This window comes from Artemia franciscana, chromosome 12 (genome assembly GCF_032884065.1).
Source record: "Artemia franciscana chromosome 12, ASM3288406v1, whole genome shotgun sequence".
Lineage (NCBI taxonomy): Eukaryota > Metazoa > Arthropoda > Branchiopoda > Anostraca > Artemiidae > Artemia > Artemia franciscana.
In genome coordinates this window covers 12484210-12499379 of record NC_088874.1, presented here as the reverse complement: position 1 = coordinate 12499379, position 15170 = coordinate 12484210, and the positions used below count along the sequence as shown (strand labels likewise).

Sequence of the window (15170 nt, the reverse complement as noted above, 5' to 3'; positions counted from 1 at the left end):
CTTAGATTTCAGGCAGTGAAGACACCTCAATTAAAATCTCAGAACCAAGGGAACCTCAACCAGAAACAAATCTTGTTGCATCGATTTTTAACGCCCTATGTTTATTTTTTGAACAACAAAATAGAATTGTTCTAATAAATTACCACAAAATGTAATTGTTTAAACAAACAAGGAATTAAAACAAAATACAGCCCACTAAGATTATTATGAGGAAATGGTCAATCAGTATACGTCTATACTCATGATTTTATTATAGAAATAATTCTTGGCCTATCGAAAGCAAAAAATTACGCTGATTTGCAATCCATTTAATTGAATAATATTCCCCGTACCCATCTATCCTAAATTCTATAGTACGACTATTATTAAGATTCGTTGAGCAGAAATAAATTCAAAATAATAATTCAAGCTAAAAACGAACAGAAATTACAGTCGATAATCAAGGCAATTTTGAAACAAACAGGAGAAGGGCTAAAACACGCTGCTAAAAAATAAAAAATCAGTAAAGCGCAAATGACGCTCTGATTTTTTGGAGGCTTAGGGAGCGTTAGTTCTCTTATTTGTCGTATTTTCTGTCCGTTTTTTGGTCTCATTTATTGATTAGTGGTGTTTTCTTTTGTTTTAAGCTTGAGTTATTATTTGAATTTTTAGTGCTCGTTTTTGGTCTAGTGTAGCTCTTTACTTTTCTTTGAAAAACTTCTTTTTAAAATTAATTACAAAATTGAAGCCAAGGATTTGCAATCTACAAAGCCAATACAATGGTATAATAAATCGAAAATATTTGTGGGAAAAGCCGAAGCAATATTTGTCATCCATCTCCAAGAAGAACCTTTAAATATTTTTAAAATTTCGTTTGCTTCATAGTACAGAGCCTCCCTCGCCTTTCTCTAGACAGTCCTAATTAATACTTCTCACTTGCCTCTTATTGACAACCTCTTAGATGTCACTTTCCTCTTAGATGTAGAGATAAAAAGTGGGAGCATAAAAAAGTTCACGCTTACTGTAACCATGCAACACTTAGTGTGCACTATGTTGTCTTAACGATGTAATCATATCTTATAACGCAACATATTACGACAAAAAAAAACTGATTTTTACGGAGAGAAAGGGGTATCCTTTACTTACGTATTGCCAAATTACCTTTACTCTTCTAAAAATTTCGATACTTGCTAATATTCACTTTATTTTCCGATTAGTCTGCACTCCAAAAATATTATCTAACTCAAATTTAGATTAATATGAGTAGAATCCCGGTCATTTCTGCTTGAACATTCGAGTTTCTTTTGTCTATTCTATCACATAAGTTTACTGAGATTTTTCACTTATTTTTCATGAAACCAGCTTCTGTCCCAGTAGTCTTTAATACTTTAAAGACAAGTTGTTGAGGTAGGTGAACAGAACTGTCAGAAACTTTCAGAATTTGATATTTGAGCTGATTCCTGAAAGTTTCAGTCAATTGGCTCTAATGCTATCTTTAAAATATCGAAGGAAGTTTGTCCATAAAGCAATCTTTTACCCCGCAAACAAGGGTGAGCATTTTCTGATAAAACACTATTATCCTTTTTATATTTTTGACCTGTATTATTAGATGAATTCTTTTTCAGACTGACGACAAGGGTGTATTCTCTACTTCTTTGACCAAAGAATACGAAATTGCTGCAAAAACTTTTAAATTAACTGTAGAACAGATGTGGAAAATTTCCTACGACAGTATTGACCATATATTCGGAGAAGAGGAACTGAAGTCTAATCTGAAGAAATATTGGCAACACTGGAAAGAAGACAATCCTGAAGAATTTAAATAATTGACGACCGTGATAACTGATGCATTCTTATTTAATTCTTAATATACGAACATTATACACATAGAAAGGGATCAATAAACTCTATCTTTAGAAGTAGCCTTGAGCAGAAAACTATTTTCTTTAAATCTATTAATATTGTGGACCAAAGCCAGTGCGTAAGCTTCTATATTCCACATATTCTCTGAGGCCAACCTGACTTTTATACATAATAATGATAGATGGTAATAAGCTTACCTAAGATATGGATGTCAGGTGATTGATTTTTCTAATTATAGCTGGCAAGAAATTTGAATTTAACCTGATGATGACAGGCACAGGTCCTGTCGAAATTATCGTTAGAAAAATCAATCACTTGAAATCCATAGCTTAGGTAAGCTTATTACCATCTATCATTATTACTTCTATATTCCATGACAACTTATATTTCTATTCGTAGAATACAATTCAATATTGTAGTCCCTAAGCCTGGAAGAGTCACTGAGCTCAGATACACCCTTAAAAAAATCAGTTTGTCGACCTTGGGTGGTCTAAACTGCTACTACTAAGAACTCACCGCAGCAGCAAGCCTTCTGAGGCCAACACAGCTACGCACGCTCCTCCTCCGTCCCAATCTATTCAAAACCTCCGTCTTTATACCCTCCCAGGAAGTTCCTATTTCTCTTAAACGCTGTGACAAGTTTAAGCAGCAATCTCAGTTTATTTTCTTTCCAAATTCTAATTTATTTATTTTCAGGTTCTAGAAACATAATTTATATAGGACTGATTGAATTATATATTTTTTTTAAGTTGCTTCTCCGAGTTCGCAAGTTTTATACCAGAGAAGAAAATTAATCAAGAAGATATATGGCAAACGTTCGAGAATTTGTGTCTTGTGCTATGAAATGTACACTAAAGTGCGATTCAAGTGTGAATTTTGAATCGAAATGTCATGTTTCAATTAAACATGGACGACTGACTTTTTTATAAGGCAATTCAAAATTTATTTCTGTCGTTTTCTTTCTCTCCAATATAAAGGTGTTTTACTAGTCTCGTGATAGAATCATTGCTATAGCTACAAATTGTTTCAGGTTTCTTTTTGATTTTGTCTTTAAGGAAAACACACTTTAAGAAATATTTGCGCCTAATTTGGTAAATTTCATATTATGCAATTGTAGAACATAAATCACACAGCCTTTCCCTTTACAAAGGAAAGGCCTTGGCAGGACGATCAAAAATCGAATGTTTATTCACTCCTACATATAGCCATAGATTTTGGCTATTTAGGAGTGGTTAGCTGTAAGCAATATTTTCGGCAAATTAAATTTTCGCTTTTTGACTTATAATGGCAATTTTATCAGTGAAACCGTTTTACTATAGGTCATTTGAAGATAAAATATTATGAACCTAAGCCGAAGTCGCGTAAATAAACTGGCCAAAATACAATTCTATCAGTAGAATAAATACAAAAAAAAACATTTAGTAAGGTTTAAGTTATGTATGAATAAAACATGAAATTGTCAAATAGTGGAAAAAAGTGTAAAATGAAACAGCGGGGTTTATTCATACTTCCTATTTTGGTAATGAAAGAGACCAATCTTTTTCCATCTGTTGGTACAACAGGCAAATTATTTTGCAGACCATGTGGCGATATCGGGAACTAATGGGAAAAGTTGCATCTGCCACTGCAACCATGATAGTTAGTAAGTGTCTGTAACCCCCAGTCAATCTAAAAAAAAATTATATGATGTTATACAATAGAGACCTGAAGCCAAGCGCGTATTTCTTGTTATGATTTGTTGTTTCTCTCTTCAGAAAAAGAATAGGTATTCTTTTCTCGGTTTTATGTCTGTTGTTCCACAGGCTCTGCGGCTAATGTTTAATTGAATTGACTACTTTTCATATTTATTTTATGTTTTTACCGATTTGTGCATAACAGTGTTAAAATTTGTGTGCAGGGGACAACTATGACGTCAATAATTGCTGACGTCGGTTTTGATATATTGCATTGTCAATTGTGATGGATGGTATCATAATGCTACTTTTTAACTATAGACAATAAATACGACATGCAACTTGATAAAATTGTATTTCGAGGAATTCCACTGCCACTTAGTGTTTTATGGTAAAATATTAACACCAAATTGTAGCATTAAATTAGTACAGCATTTTGCTAACTCTTAGTAGGTATAGCACAATGGGATCTCAAATATGGAAGAATTTTTTTAATTCATCTGGCAATTTATTATTGCCATTAGCTTTATTTGTTATTCCCATTAGCTGCTAGAGATGCTCAAATCAGCAATGTGTATTTTAGATTTTGACATAGGAAATTTTCAATTTCCTCTTTAAATTTAAAATTTAGTAATAAAATGTTGAGAAAGGTTAAATTTTATTTTGCTTATCGATTCAAAAAGTCTACATTTCTTTCCTTAAATTCCCTACTAATCAGTTATTTAAGCTACTTAGAAGCCAAATTGATCAACTCCACTTATAAAATGTTTCGGTATATTAATTTAAAACGGCTTGATTCACAGTAAGCCTTACATGCTCATAAGGCCCTACCATAAAATAGGGACAAGTACCTCATGCAAAGTCGAAGTAGCCATTGAACAAGCCAACTAAATAGGTTTCTGGAAGCCAGTCTAATTTGATACATAAGTTTACTCAATCCTATTGTATTTTCTCAAAGACTTAGGCAAAGAAAAAGATTGCCCTTTTTTTCAATGATTTCATTATAAAACTTATCATCTCATTTTTAACTACCATGAGTAATTATAAATATTCCTAGCATAAATAATTTTATTTTTATACGAAACTTTTTGAGAGTTGATTATTAAAGTGAACTAAATCGTTTTTTTTAACTATTTTCAAATACTGATGCCGCCATCAAAGCTATAATCCTTTAGTCTTCAGAAATTCATCAACCATCTTATAATTTCTTCTTCAGCTGATAGCCTGTATTACAGCAATTGCTTTAGTGCTGCAAAAATATATATTTCTTATTCAGAGCAACAACGAATCAAATATAATTGGTTTTATTTTGCCTTAGTGGAATCGGATTTTATCATTAAGTTATTATCTGCCTTCTCCTATCCAGTTCGTTTTCAATTGTTTACTGGTCTTACTCTCTAGTTTGTTTAATTCTAAACTATAGAATCACAATTATTGGATGTTTTCATGGAACTAAATTATGTAAATCTCTTCCGCGCAAATTTCATCATTGAAATATAAATCGTATTTCTGAGATCAGGAAGACTAATTGTATATATCCCAAACAGAAACTGTTCCATTTTCGCAAGCAACAATCAAAAGATTTTTTCTCCATATAGTTGACTGAGCATCAACAAATATAACACCAGTCACTGTTTTCCTGTGAAAATCAAGAAAAGCTAAAAACTTTAAAGTTTTTGCCGAATAGACACGAACTCTACCATTCCAACAACCACAAGCAACAATCTTGCTGTCTTGTCGTATATCTATGCATGAAATACCTGTATTTGTTGGAATCACTACTTTATTCTCAAGCTTCCCACTTATTTCATCACTATTGAAAACTGAAAGGTTCTCTGCTGTTCCACAAATAACTTTGTTGAACTTTTTGTTTGGGCATAAACACATTACACAGTCATTTAGCAAAACTTCAGACTCAGTCAGTTCCAATTTAAAATTATATCTAATAACCTTTGTTTCAAAACCAATAAGGCATGTGTCACTGGCAATAGTTTTTATAGTCATAATCTCGCCACTTTCTGTGCCTACATTTAGGGTTTTAACTTCTGAAAAACCATAATCTAGAATTCTAACTTTTCCCTTCTCTGCAGTTGGTACAATGATCAAGCTCTCTGTGACTTCTAGACCACATAGTCGACCGTAATCGTATTGGAATCTTTTTGTCTCTATTAGACCAGTTTTGTTAATTTCCCAATACTGTACAACTGAGCTCCGTGTATGGGTGATCAAACAACTTTGTTCTTTTATTGTTTTCACTGCAATCAATGATGAATCTAGTTCTTTACGCCATACCGTACGAAAATTCTAAAAGAAAAAATAATCAGTATCTCAATGAATTCGCAGGAAGATCAAAGAAAAAGGAAAAAACCAAATTAGACAGAATTTTAACTCTGAAAATAAATAAACATTTCTTTCTAGTTGGAGGAGATACTCAGGCTTTAAAGCTTCATAAAATATGCACAGCATAGAGAAAATGACACAATAAAAGAATGCACAGCCCATTCACAACGATCGACTAAAAATAGCCTTGGCAATCACAATAACTTAACAATTGGAAGTATTAATTACAGTAGGAGTCACCGAGTTAAATATCATAGCGGCGAACACCCTCGTATATTTTTTTTCCTGGAAAGCAGCACTAATTTACAGCACGAGTGATCTATTGTCGTATGTACAAAATAATATTTCTAAGTTAACGTCTGAGCAAAAAGACATTTATGATAAGATAATGCATTGTGTAGATAATAACGTTGGAGAAATCTTCTTTTTGGATGCGCCTGGAGGTACTGGTAAAACGTGTGTGATAAAATTGATTCTGGCATCAATTCGATCAAAAAATGACATAGCGTTGGCAATTGCGTCGTCCAGAATGGCCGCAACGTTGGTGCCTGGTGGAAGAACTGCTCATTCCGCTTTGAAATTGCCTCTGAATTTGCATTCTACAGAAACTCCCACGTGCAATATTTCCAAATCATCTGGGATGGGTAAAGTATTGCAGCAATACAAACTTATTATTTTGGATGAGTTCACAATGGCACACAAAAAATCGCTCGAGGCTCTGGAGCAAGCATTACGAGATTTGCAAAAAATATTTGAAACCCTTTGGCAGCACATTAATATTGTTTGCGGGAGATTTCAGGCAAACATTACCTATAATACCTAGATCAACTCCTGCAGACGAAATGAATGCTTGCCTGAAAAATTCTAATTTATGGGCACACGTAAAAATATTAAAATTAACTACAAATATGCGTGTCCGATTGCAAAACGATGACTCTGGTCGAACATTTTCAGATCAATTGCTGGCAATTGTAAACAGAAAGCTCCCAGTAGACTCAATTACAGGACGTATACAACTGCCTGCTGAATTCTGCAATTTAGTGACGTTCAAAAATGAATTGGTTTGAAAGGTATTTCTGAGTATTATAACCAATTATAAAAATTATAAATGGTTCAGAGAACGAGCGATATTGGCACCCAAGAATAAAGACGTCCACGACATAAACAATACTATTTTGACCAAGATTCGAGACCAGGAAGTAATTTACAAGTCAGTCGACACAGTTCTTGAACCAAACGAAGCGGGTAATTATCCATCCGAATTTTTAAATTCCCTGGATCTCCCAGGGTTTCCACCACACGCTCTAACAACTAAAAACAGGCGTACCAATAATACTGTTACGAAATATTAACCCACCAAAGCTTTGCAATGGCACACGACTTGCCGAAAAAAAAAATGAAAACCGTATTAGAGGCAACAATCTTGACAGGGCCTTTTGAGGGTGAGACTGTTCTTATTCCTCGCATTCCCATAGTTCCTACGGATATGCCTTTTCAATTTAAAAGATTGCAATTCCCAATTCGATTAGCATTTGCAATCACCATCAACAAAGCTCAAGGGCAATCATTAGAAAAATGCGGCATAGATCTTAATATAGATTGCTTTTCCCATGGACAATTGTATGTTGCATGTTTGAGGGTCGGTAATCTTGACAATCTATTTATATGCCCTGACAATGGGACAGCGAAGAATGTTGTATATTTGCAAGTTATACGTAGTTAATTTAAAGTGTATATGTATATCTATTTATCTGGCGCGTAAATAATATGGCATGTAACGACTTACGCGCGTGGGGGAGGCTTAGGGGTATAAATATATATATATATATATATTTATATATATATATATATATATATATATATATATATATATATATATATATATATATATATATATATATATATATATATATATATATATATATATATATATTGAGGCATCTCCTCTCTCCCTAACAACAATACAAACAGAAAACCATAGTGTAGAGGTTTAAAGCTCTCGTTTAAAAATGTTGCCTTTGCAAGTTCAGGGGCAGGCTAGAAGACATATTTGAAGGGCTTTCTTTTTTTCATATACATATATATATATATATATATATATATATATATATATATATATATATATATATATATATATATATATATATATATATATATATATATATATATATATATATATATATATATATATATATATATATATATATATATTTCATAGGCATGTATTTTGGGGGTGATACCTGACACGGGGATGCCATGGATATTCTGTGGTAGCCACAACACTTGGCTGGGTAGAGAATTTAAAGTGGCGAAACCCTATAGGCCAGTGTATTCTCCTGATGAGCCCTTGTGTTGGGTTGTTGCCTCTGAATTATTTGTCTTTATTATTTTTTCTATTGTTTGGTAAATGACGACTTATACTTATTGACGACATGACTGCCTGTCCATGGATTATTCTTTATGGTTGATTGTGTTTGGCTATGCTGTTTGACCTATGTAATTGTATGGATGATTAGGGTTAAGGCCTCATTCAAGTGTTGGTCTATATTAGTCACTAATTTAGGAAAACAGTCTTCCTTTTCTCCTTCTGTCTCTCTCTCTTTTTATTTTTTCTTTTTTTTGTGTTTGTGCTGTTGCATTGGTGATTTCTCTTTTCATGATATATATATATACATAAATATATATATATATATATATATATATATATATATATATATATATATATATATATATATATATATATATAGATCTTTTAGATCTGGAGGGAAAATATCATTTTTTGGACGCAAAAGTGATACAGGATTTATCTCAGGGATGAATAGATTATATTCTTCTCGCAAAAAAAAAATGGACAAGAGTCGGCTATTATGATATCACTCATACCTCTGTTCAGAGCTAGACCTAAATTTTGGTACTTATATATTTCAAAAGTCTCTCCATGTTGCTGGGCTACACCCTTGTCATGTGAAATGAATCTGCAATGGTGAAACAAAATACTATGGTGTGGGTGCTCATAAATGTGTTCTACAAGGGCTGAGTCAAACTTTTTAGGTTTTTCCTCGTTTTACTTTATTATCAAATAAAATACAATGTTGAGATATTTTTTCTGTATAGCGTTCTTCATTTTTTCTAATGTACCAAAAGAGCAAAGAACTCAGAAGACACTGGTATTTTCAAACAGGTCATGGTAACAAAGTGCCAGTAAGGAAAAACACAGCTCAATAGTAACCGAAAATAAAAAATCGATTTTGGTATCAATTGATATATCAAAAGAATTTACTTATTATGCTGATTCCAAATATATAATATTAATTAACTTTACTTGTACCCATCAAAAGCTACAAGCCTGAAAAAATTTGCCTGATTTTGGAAAAAATGGGGAGATACCCCCTAAAAGTAATGGAATGTGAACGAAAATCACAGCATCAGATACACCGTATTCGAGAGCCCCATTGTAGAGTTCCCAAAAGTGAGAAGTTTAAAGATATGTACATAGAGTTTTGCAAAAATGTGGAATTTTCTTTTTTTTCAACAAGAAAGGTCACAGATGCGTGTTTATTTGTTGTTGTTTTTTCCCCAGGGGCAATTGCATCAAGCCAATAGTCCTAGAATATTGGGAAAGAGCTCATTTGAACAAAACTTAAAAGTTCCAGTGCCCGTTTTGGATGACAAAAATATTGGGGGGCAACTAGCCCCCCTCTCACCGCCCCTTTTTCTACAAAGTTGTCCAATTAAAATTTTAAGATAGCTATTTTTTCAGCAAAGTTGGTAAATCCAGTAATTCTTTGTCAACTTAATTTTAAATGTAGAAATGGTAATGGTAACTGTCTGGGGGAAATTTTCACTGAGTTGAAATTATCCAGAATATCTTACTGTAGGGAGGGGGGGTCCTTGAGATAAATTCTCCATGGGGGAGTTTTCCATAAGATAATTCCTCCTGACTGAATTTTCTGAAGGAACAACTTTCTACAAGGGGGCAGGAAGAATTGGCAGAAATTTTTCATGGAGGAGGGGATTTCCGGCATGATTTTAAAAACAAACAGAAATGAGTCTTTTTGAAATGAAAATGCACTAAGAAAAATATTTCACCCTACTTTTTTGTTAAACCTCTCCTATAAAACAAAAAACAAAGTCTATGGCAATCCTGTACTATACAAAGTTACTATTTTTTTCTGGATGGGGAAAGGTTTTTTAAAGCATCATATGTTTTGTGAGAGAAATTTTCATAGTAGTTGAGCATTTATAAACAACAACAACAAAAATACATGGTGTAAACTAAGCTAAGTTATGTCCACAAAATTTCTAAAAGGATAGGAAATCATCATAGGACAAACATTAGTGTTTCTTAATAGCAATTTGACTCTATGGGACATTTTTGAAAATTTTGTTTCTTTTCCTTTTGTTGCCAAAATGATTGGCAAACAAATTTTTCCTATAACTCCCAGCAGAAATTATTTTGTCATGTATTCTCTTATTGCTTCTAATGCAGGTTTGATATGAAAACAGGAAGACAAAGGAGGTATAGAGGGACTAGGAGAGAAAAATAGAGATTAGAGAAATACAGAAAATAAATAGTAGATACCTCTAGTGACACAATCTCCAAATTTCCTTCCCTGTCTCCAATGGTTAATAACGTTTCTTTATTGACTATAATAATTGTTATTGCAGAGATGTGATTTTCTCTTGAAAGACAATGCATTGGCTTAAGATTTGTTTGGTTGTCCATCCTACCCTATAAACTAGAAAAAAAAATTAAAAAGCTACTTAGAGATTCAAAAATTACACATGCTCAGAAAAGAACAGTCTCCTAGTTGAACTTAAAAGATAGTCTAAGAATAGATGAGTTTTTTTTAGCTTCAAGTATCCATCAAAAACACATTCTATTTTAGATGTAGAGCTATATAGTGCCAAACAATCATTGTTGTATCAAATCTGCTTGTATCACTAAATCATTTTACCAAGAAATATGTACCCTGTCATACAAATAATGTGCTTTAGCCTTGAAAATATAGTTTATCATAATTATTTACTTTTTTTGTGAACAATGACAAAAAGAAATAGAAATCTAGATTCTTTTCTCACTCCTACTTCACAACCGGTCCTGTGTTCAATATACAATAGGTCAATCAATTTTGGCAAGATACTTTTAGTGAAATATAGAGACTCTATCAGCCATGGTTCATCTAGATCCCCCAAATTTAACCCAAATCATTTTCCCAAACTCTCGTTGTTTTTTTTTTTTTTTTTACTCTGGTTCATTGTTTGTTGGTTTTTCTCCCCACTATAGCATTTATGATACTCTAAATGTTATGAAAAGATTTGTAAAAATTTCATTACCATCCAATTCTTTATAATCTTAGATGTCAAATTCTTTTAAAATGTCAACTGATTTTTTCAGGGCTTCTCTGTAAACACATGGTCAGAGCATTGGTACCAGGAGATCGTTTTACTCTACAAAATTTCTTTTACAGAACAGCAATTTTATGTCAATATGAAATACAATGTTGTAAAAGAAGGGATGTTGAGTGGAGATTCATTGGGACATCTTTTACAGGGAAAGAGGAGATTTATAAATATTCTCAAAATTTCTCAGTAGTAGACTTTGGGTCTCCAGTACTGCTTGGATAGTTTCAAATCATTGCTTATGGAGGATATTATTTTCAAGAGATCTACAATCATTTCCCACAACTATTGACAGTTTTTTTATTCCAAGGTTTCTTTATGCCTCAGTTCATTTTTTAATGCCAAGGTGGGATGTGTGGACACCTATTTAAAATTTGGAGCTGTGTGCTGATTGGAAATCAATAATACCTGTTGCTACTTGGGGTTTCAGCTTTCATAAATTTGCATGGAAATTCACAGTGCTGGGGGGAGAGATTTTATACCATTTCTAAAACTTGCCAGAGGAACTTAACAAGAGTCCTTTTTTTAAATATCCCAAAACTGTCTTTGTCAAAATTACAAAATCCATCTGCAAAACATCATATATCCTTGAGTGACTACACACTGACTCTACTCACTTACAAGAGTTCTAAAATTCAACTAAATTTCCAAGTAAAACAGTCAGAGTAGTTGCAAATTCAGATGAAAAATGATTAATAGATAGATAGAAAGATAGATAGGTACATGTTTATTTACAACAAGAATTAAACCATATAAAGAAACAGCACAAATGCCTAATGGTATATCACCAAAAAAAAAAAACAGTCATCACTTTAGCATAAACTAATGTGCGCCTCTTATGAAAATCATACTTCAACACTCACAACAGAAAATATTATGGGAGACCAGTAGCACGATCTCTTAATAACTTCAGAAATTGATTTCTATCATTACATTTCTCACAGCTATTGAGATTAAATTCAGTTATTGCTTGGGTGTCAATTTGGTAAATATTCAGTGACCTTGATAATGTATCATTTATCTTGCTGGTAAGGGGTTGATTAAATTCATTATAGTTGACTAAAGCTCACCTAAAGTAAGCTAAGCTTCAAGGTATGAAAGTGGGCTCTCAGTCAAATTACAAATTGCTTTTGTCTGACAAAACTGACCTGAAGCAGAGGAGGAACATTAAAAAAAATTCATTTGAGCATGTTGTTGTTGTTTTGACCAATAGGTCATATGCAATTGTGTCACTCAATTATTCTGTGCCTTATGTAATCACTAGCATGCTTAGGTGTCACTTTGGTAAATATTCACAGACCTTGATCATGTATCATTCATCTTGCTATTGGTAAGGGGTTATTCACCTGCAGCAATTGCCTGCATTAAAAAAACAGTAATCAAATAATACAATTTGCCAAGTCAAACATCAATTACAATAAATATACTACAAAATTAACTTGTCCCCTGAATATAATTATAAAAAATAAGCTGGGCATTGTGGGACTAGAAGATTAAGACTACTTCTATAACAAGAGCTAAGAGTTCATATGGCACTTGTGACAAGGTCAGAAGAGCCAAGAGCCAGGAGTTCATATGGTATGAGCTCTGGCAAAATTCTAAGAATGAATAGATTGCTTTAAAAGGAAAATAAGAAGCTTAGTGCAGGTCAGGATTTAAGATAAGAGCTCTGAGTCAGGAGGTCCTTCTAAATATCAAAATTCATTAAGATCTGATCACCCACACATAAGTTAAAAATACCAAAATTTTTCCAATTTTTTAGAATTAACCTTTCCCCCCTGACTCCCCAAAGAGAGCAGATCTGTTCCAGTTATGTCAATCATGTATCTAGGACTTGTGCTTATTTTTCCCACTGTTTCATCCAAGTTTTTCCAAGATTTTAGGTCCCCCAATGTTGCCAGATCAATAGAATCAGTAATCAATAGGATCAAGAGTCAATAGATTGCTTTAAAAGGAAAATCAGAAGCTTAATGCAAGTCAGGATTTAAAATAAGAGCTCTGAGTCAGGAGGTCCTTCTAAATATCCAAATTCATTAAGATCTAATCACCCACTTGTGAGTTAAAGATACCTCAATTTTACTAATGTTAAAAATACCTTGTTTTTTCCTAATTTTTCAGAATTAACCCTCCTGCACAACTCCCCCAAAGAGAGCAGATCCATTCCAGTTATGTCAATCATGTATCTAGGACTTGTGAATATTTTTCCCACCAAGTTTCATCCTGATCCCTCCACTCTAAGCATTTTCCAAGATTTTAGGCCCCCCCCAAACTCCCTGCAATGTCACTGGATCCAGTTGGGATTTAAAATAAGAGCTCTGAATCACAATATCCTTCCAAACATCAAAATTCATTAAGATCCTATTGCTCCTTCTTAAGTTAAAAATACCTCATTTTTTCTAATTTTTCAGAATTAACCCTCCCCCCACCAACTCCCCCAAAGAGAGCGGGTCTGTTCTGGTTATGGCAATCATGTATCTAGGACTTGTGATCATTTTTCCCACCAAGTTTCATCCCAATCCCTCCACTCTAAGCATTTTCCAAGATTTTAGGTTCCCCCCCAACTCCCCATAATGTCATTGGATCTAGTCAGAATTTAAAATAAGAGCTCTGAGACACAATATCCTTCCAAATATCACATTTCATTAAGATCCAATCACTTGTTCATAAGTTAAAAATACCTCATTTTTTCTAATTTTTCTAATTTAACCATCCCCCCATTTGCCCCAGATGCCCAAATTGGAGAAACAACAATTTTTAATTTAATCTGGTCTGGTTCCTGATACACCTGCCAAATTTCATTGTCCTAGCTTACCTGGAAGTGCCTAAAGTAGCAAAACCAGGACAGACTGACAGAATTTGTGATTGCTATATGTCACTTGGTAGATGCCAAGTGCCATAAAAATGTAAATGATGATATCTGCCTTTTTTGTGCCAACAAAACAATTTTTTTAGAGTGACCATCATATATAATTATTTAAATGTGCTAGTCCTTGCAACAAAACAGAAAATAAACAGACTGTTCTAATGAACAGTGGAATGAGATACATCTATAGCCTATTTAAGGATATCAACAGTACAAGGGCTTGAATGGCTTTGGTCCAAGGACCAAAATACACCAGAATTTCAACCTATTCGATTGCACAACCTGAATTTTACAATAGCCTAAAATAAAAAAAAATGTAAAAAAAATTATAATTGATCATTTATTTTTACCAAATATTAAATTTAAACCTACTTTTTGTTAAGCTTTTTTGTAAAATCGAAAATGATACTGATAGAACAGTAATATACATTAAAAATTAGCACTATTTAACAGTCTTTTCAATTCTTATAGAAGTTCACCGGTACAGCAACGGTGCAAGACCTCTCTAAATGTCAAAAGACAGTCATCCATTCCATCCTTAAATCGTGTCTTAGAATTTGAATATCTTGCGTCTGTCACAACTAAAGATGCCTGACTTTTCGTAGTCTGTCGCTGCGTCTAAAATTTTTCCTAAAATTGACCGACAAATTCAAAGAACCATCTTTTTTGTTCGTTTTCTTTTTGGATGTGACGGAATGAGTTGATCTACATGATCTTAGATTGTTCTAAAATTATAAAGTTTAAGGGAGTGTTATGCTAATGCGCTTTGGGTTCCTAGTCAAGCCGTGATCTGCATAATTCTCAGCGGTCCATCTGATTAATATGAAAATAATGTATCTTAATCTTCTACCAAAAATCAACCCAAAATACACAAAAAAAAATCCATGCAGGTTTGAATAGCCTCAACCTGAGGGCTTTATCTGATCGAATGCCACCGCTATGCTTAACACCCTTATCATCATTTTATAAACACAAGAACGTTAAAAATGATACTGTGAATCATTGTCTGGATGAATTTAATGTGCTAGCACCGAAACAGAATATCCTTT

The 15170-nt window shown here is 33.2% G+C and overlaps 2 protein-coding genes across 10 annotated transcripts in view; one reads left to right on the top strand and one right to left on the bottom strand.

Moving 5' to 3' along the window:
- LOC136033701 (adenosine deaminase-like protein) overlaps positions 1-2738 on the top strand; it is a 29152-nt gene extending 26414 nt beyond the window's left edge. For 2 of the 3 annotated variants that reach the window (XM_065714552.1, XM_065714553.1), the window contains exon 6: positions 1605-1901. In XM_065714552.1, the coding sequence (XP_065570624.1) occupies positions 1605-1805 (201 nt within the window). In that variant the 3' untranslated portion in view covers positions 1806-1901. Of the gene's footprint in view, positions 1-1604; positions 1902-2591 lie in introns of those variants that run through there. The other variant, XM_065714554.1, reaches the window with a different exon arrangement.
- A 135-nt stretch (positions 2739-2873) lies between these two features.
- On the bottom strand, positions 2874-14730 carry LOC136033703 (uncharacterized). 7 transcript variants are annotated; one of them, XR_010619000.1, is made up of 3 exons: positions 14494-14710; positions 10438-10594; positions 2874-3510 (listed from the first exon to the last, which is right to left on the bottom strand). XR_010619000.1 is itself a non-coding variant. In XM_065714558.1 (3 exons), the coding sequence occupies exons 2-3, from the start codon at positions 10579-10581 to the stop codon at positions 5040-5042; spliced, it is 924 nt and encodes a 307-aa protein (XP_065570630.1). In that variant the 5' UTR covers positions 10582-10594; positions 14623-14730; the 3' UTR covers positions 4804-5039. The 7 variants fall into 7 exon arrangements, 6 of the variants coding, with proteins under 6 accessions (XP_065570630.1, XP_065570631.1, XP_065570632.1 ...); XM_065714558.1 differs by lacking the exon at positions 2874-3510 and adding an exon at positions 4804-5819 and having other exon boundaries at positions 14623-14730; XM_065714559.1 differs by lacking the exon at positions 2874-3510 and adding an exon at positions 4804-5819 and having other exon boundaries at positions 14601-14712.
- Between the last annotated feature and the right edge of the window lie 440 nt (positions 14731-15170).

What these genes read in the sequence shown, in the direction of transcription:
- LOC136033703 (XM_065714555.1), bottom strand. Translation starts at nt 14,652, where the DNA reads ATGGATGACTGTCTTTTGACATTTAGAGAG. An exon ending in GTCTTTTGACATTTAGAGAG is followed by an intron (nt 10,588 to 14,622) that starts GTCTTGCACCGT and finishes TCTAGTTTATAG; the next exon opens with GGTAGGATGGACAACCAAAC. An exon ending in TGGAGATTGTGTCACTAGAG is followed by an intron (nt 5,820 to 10,437) that starts GTATCTACTATT and finishes TTTTTCTTTTAG; the next exon opens with AATTTTCGTACGGTATGGCG.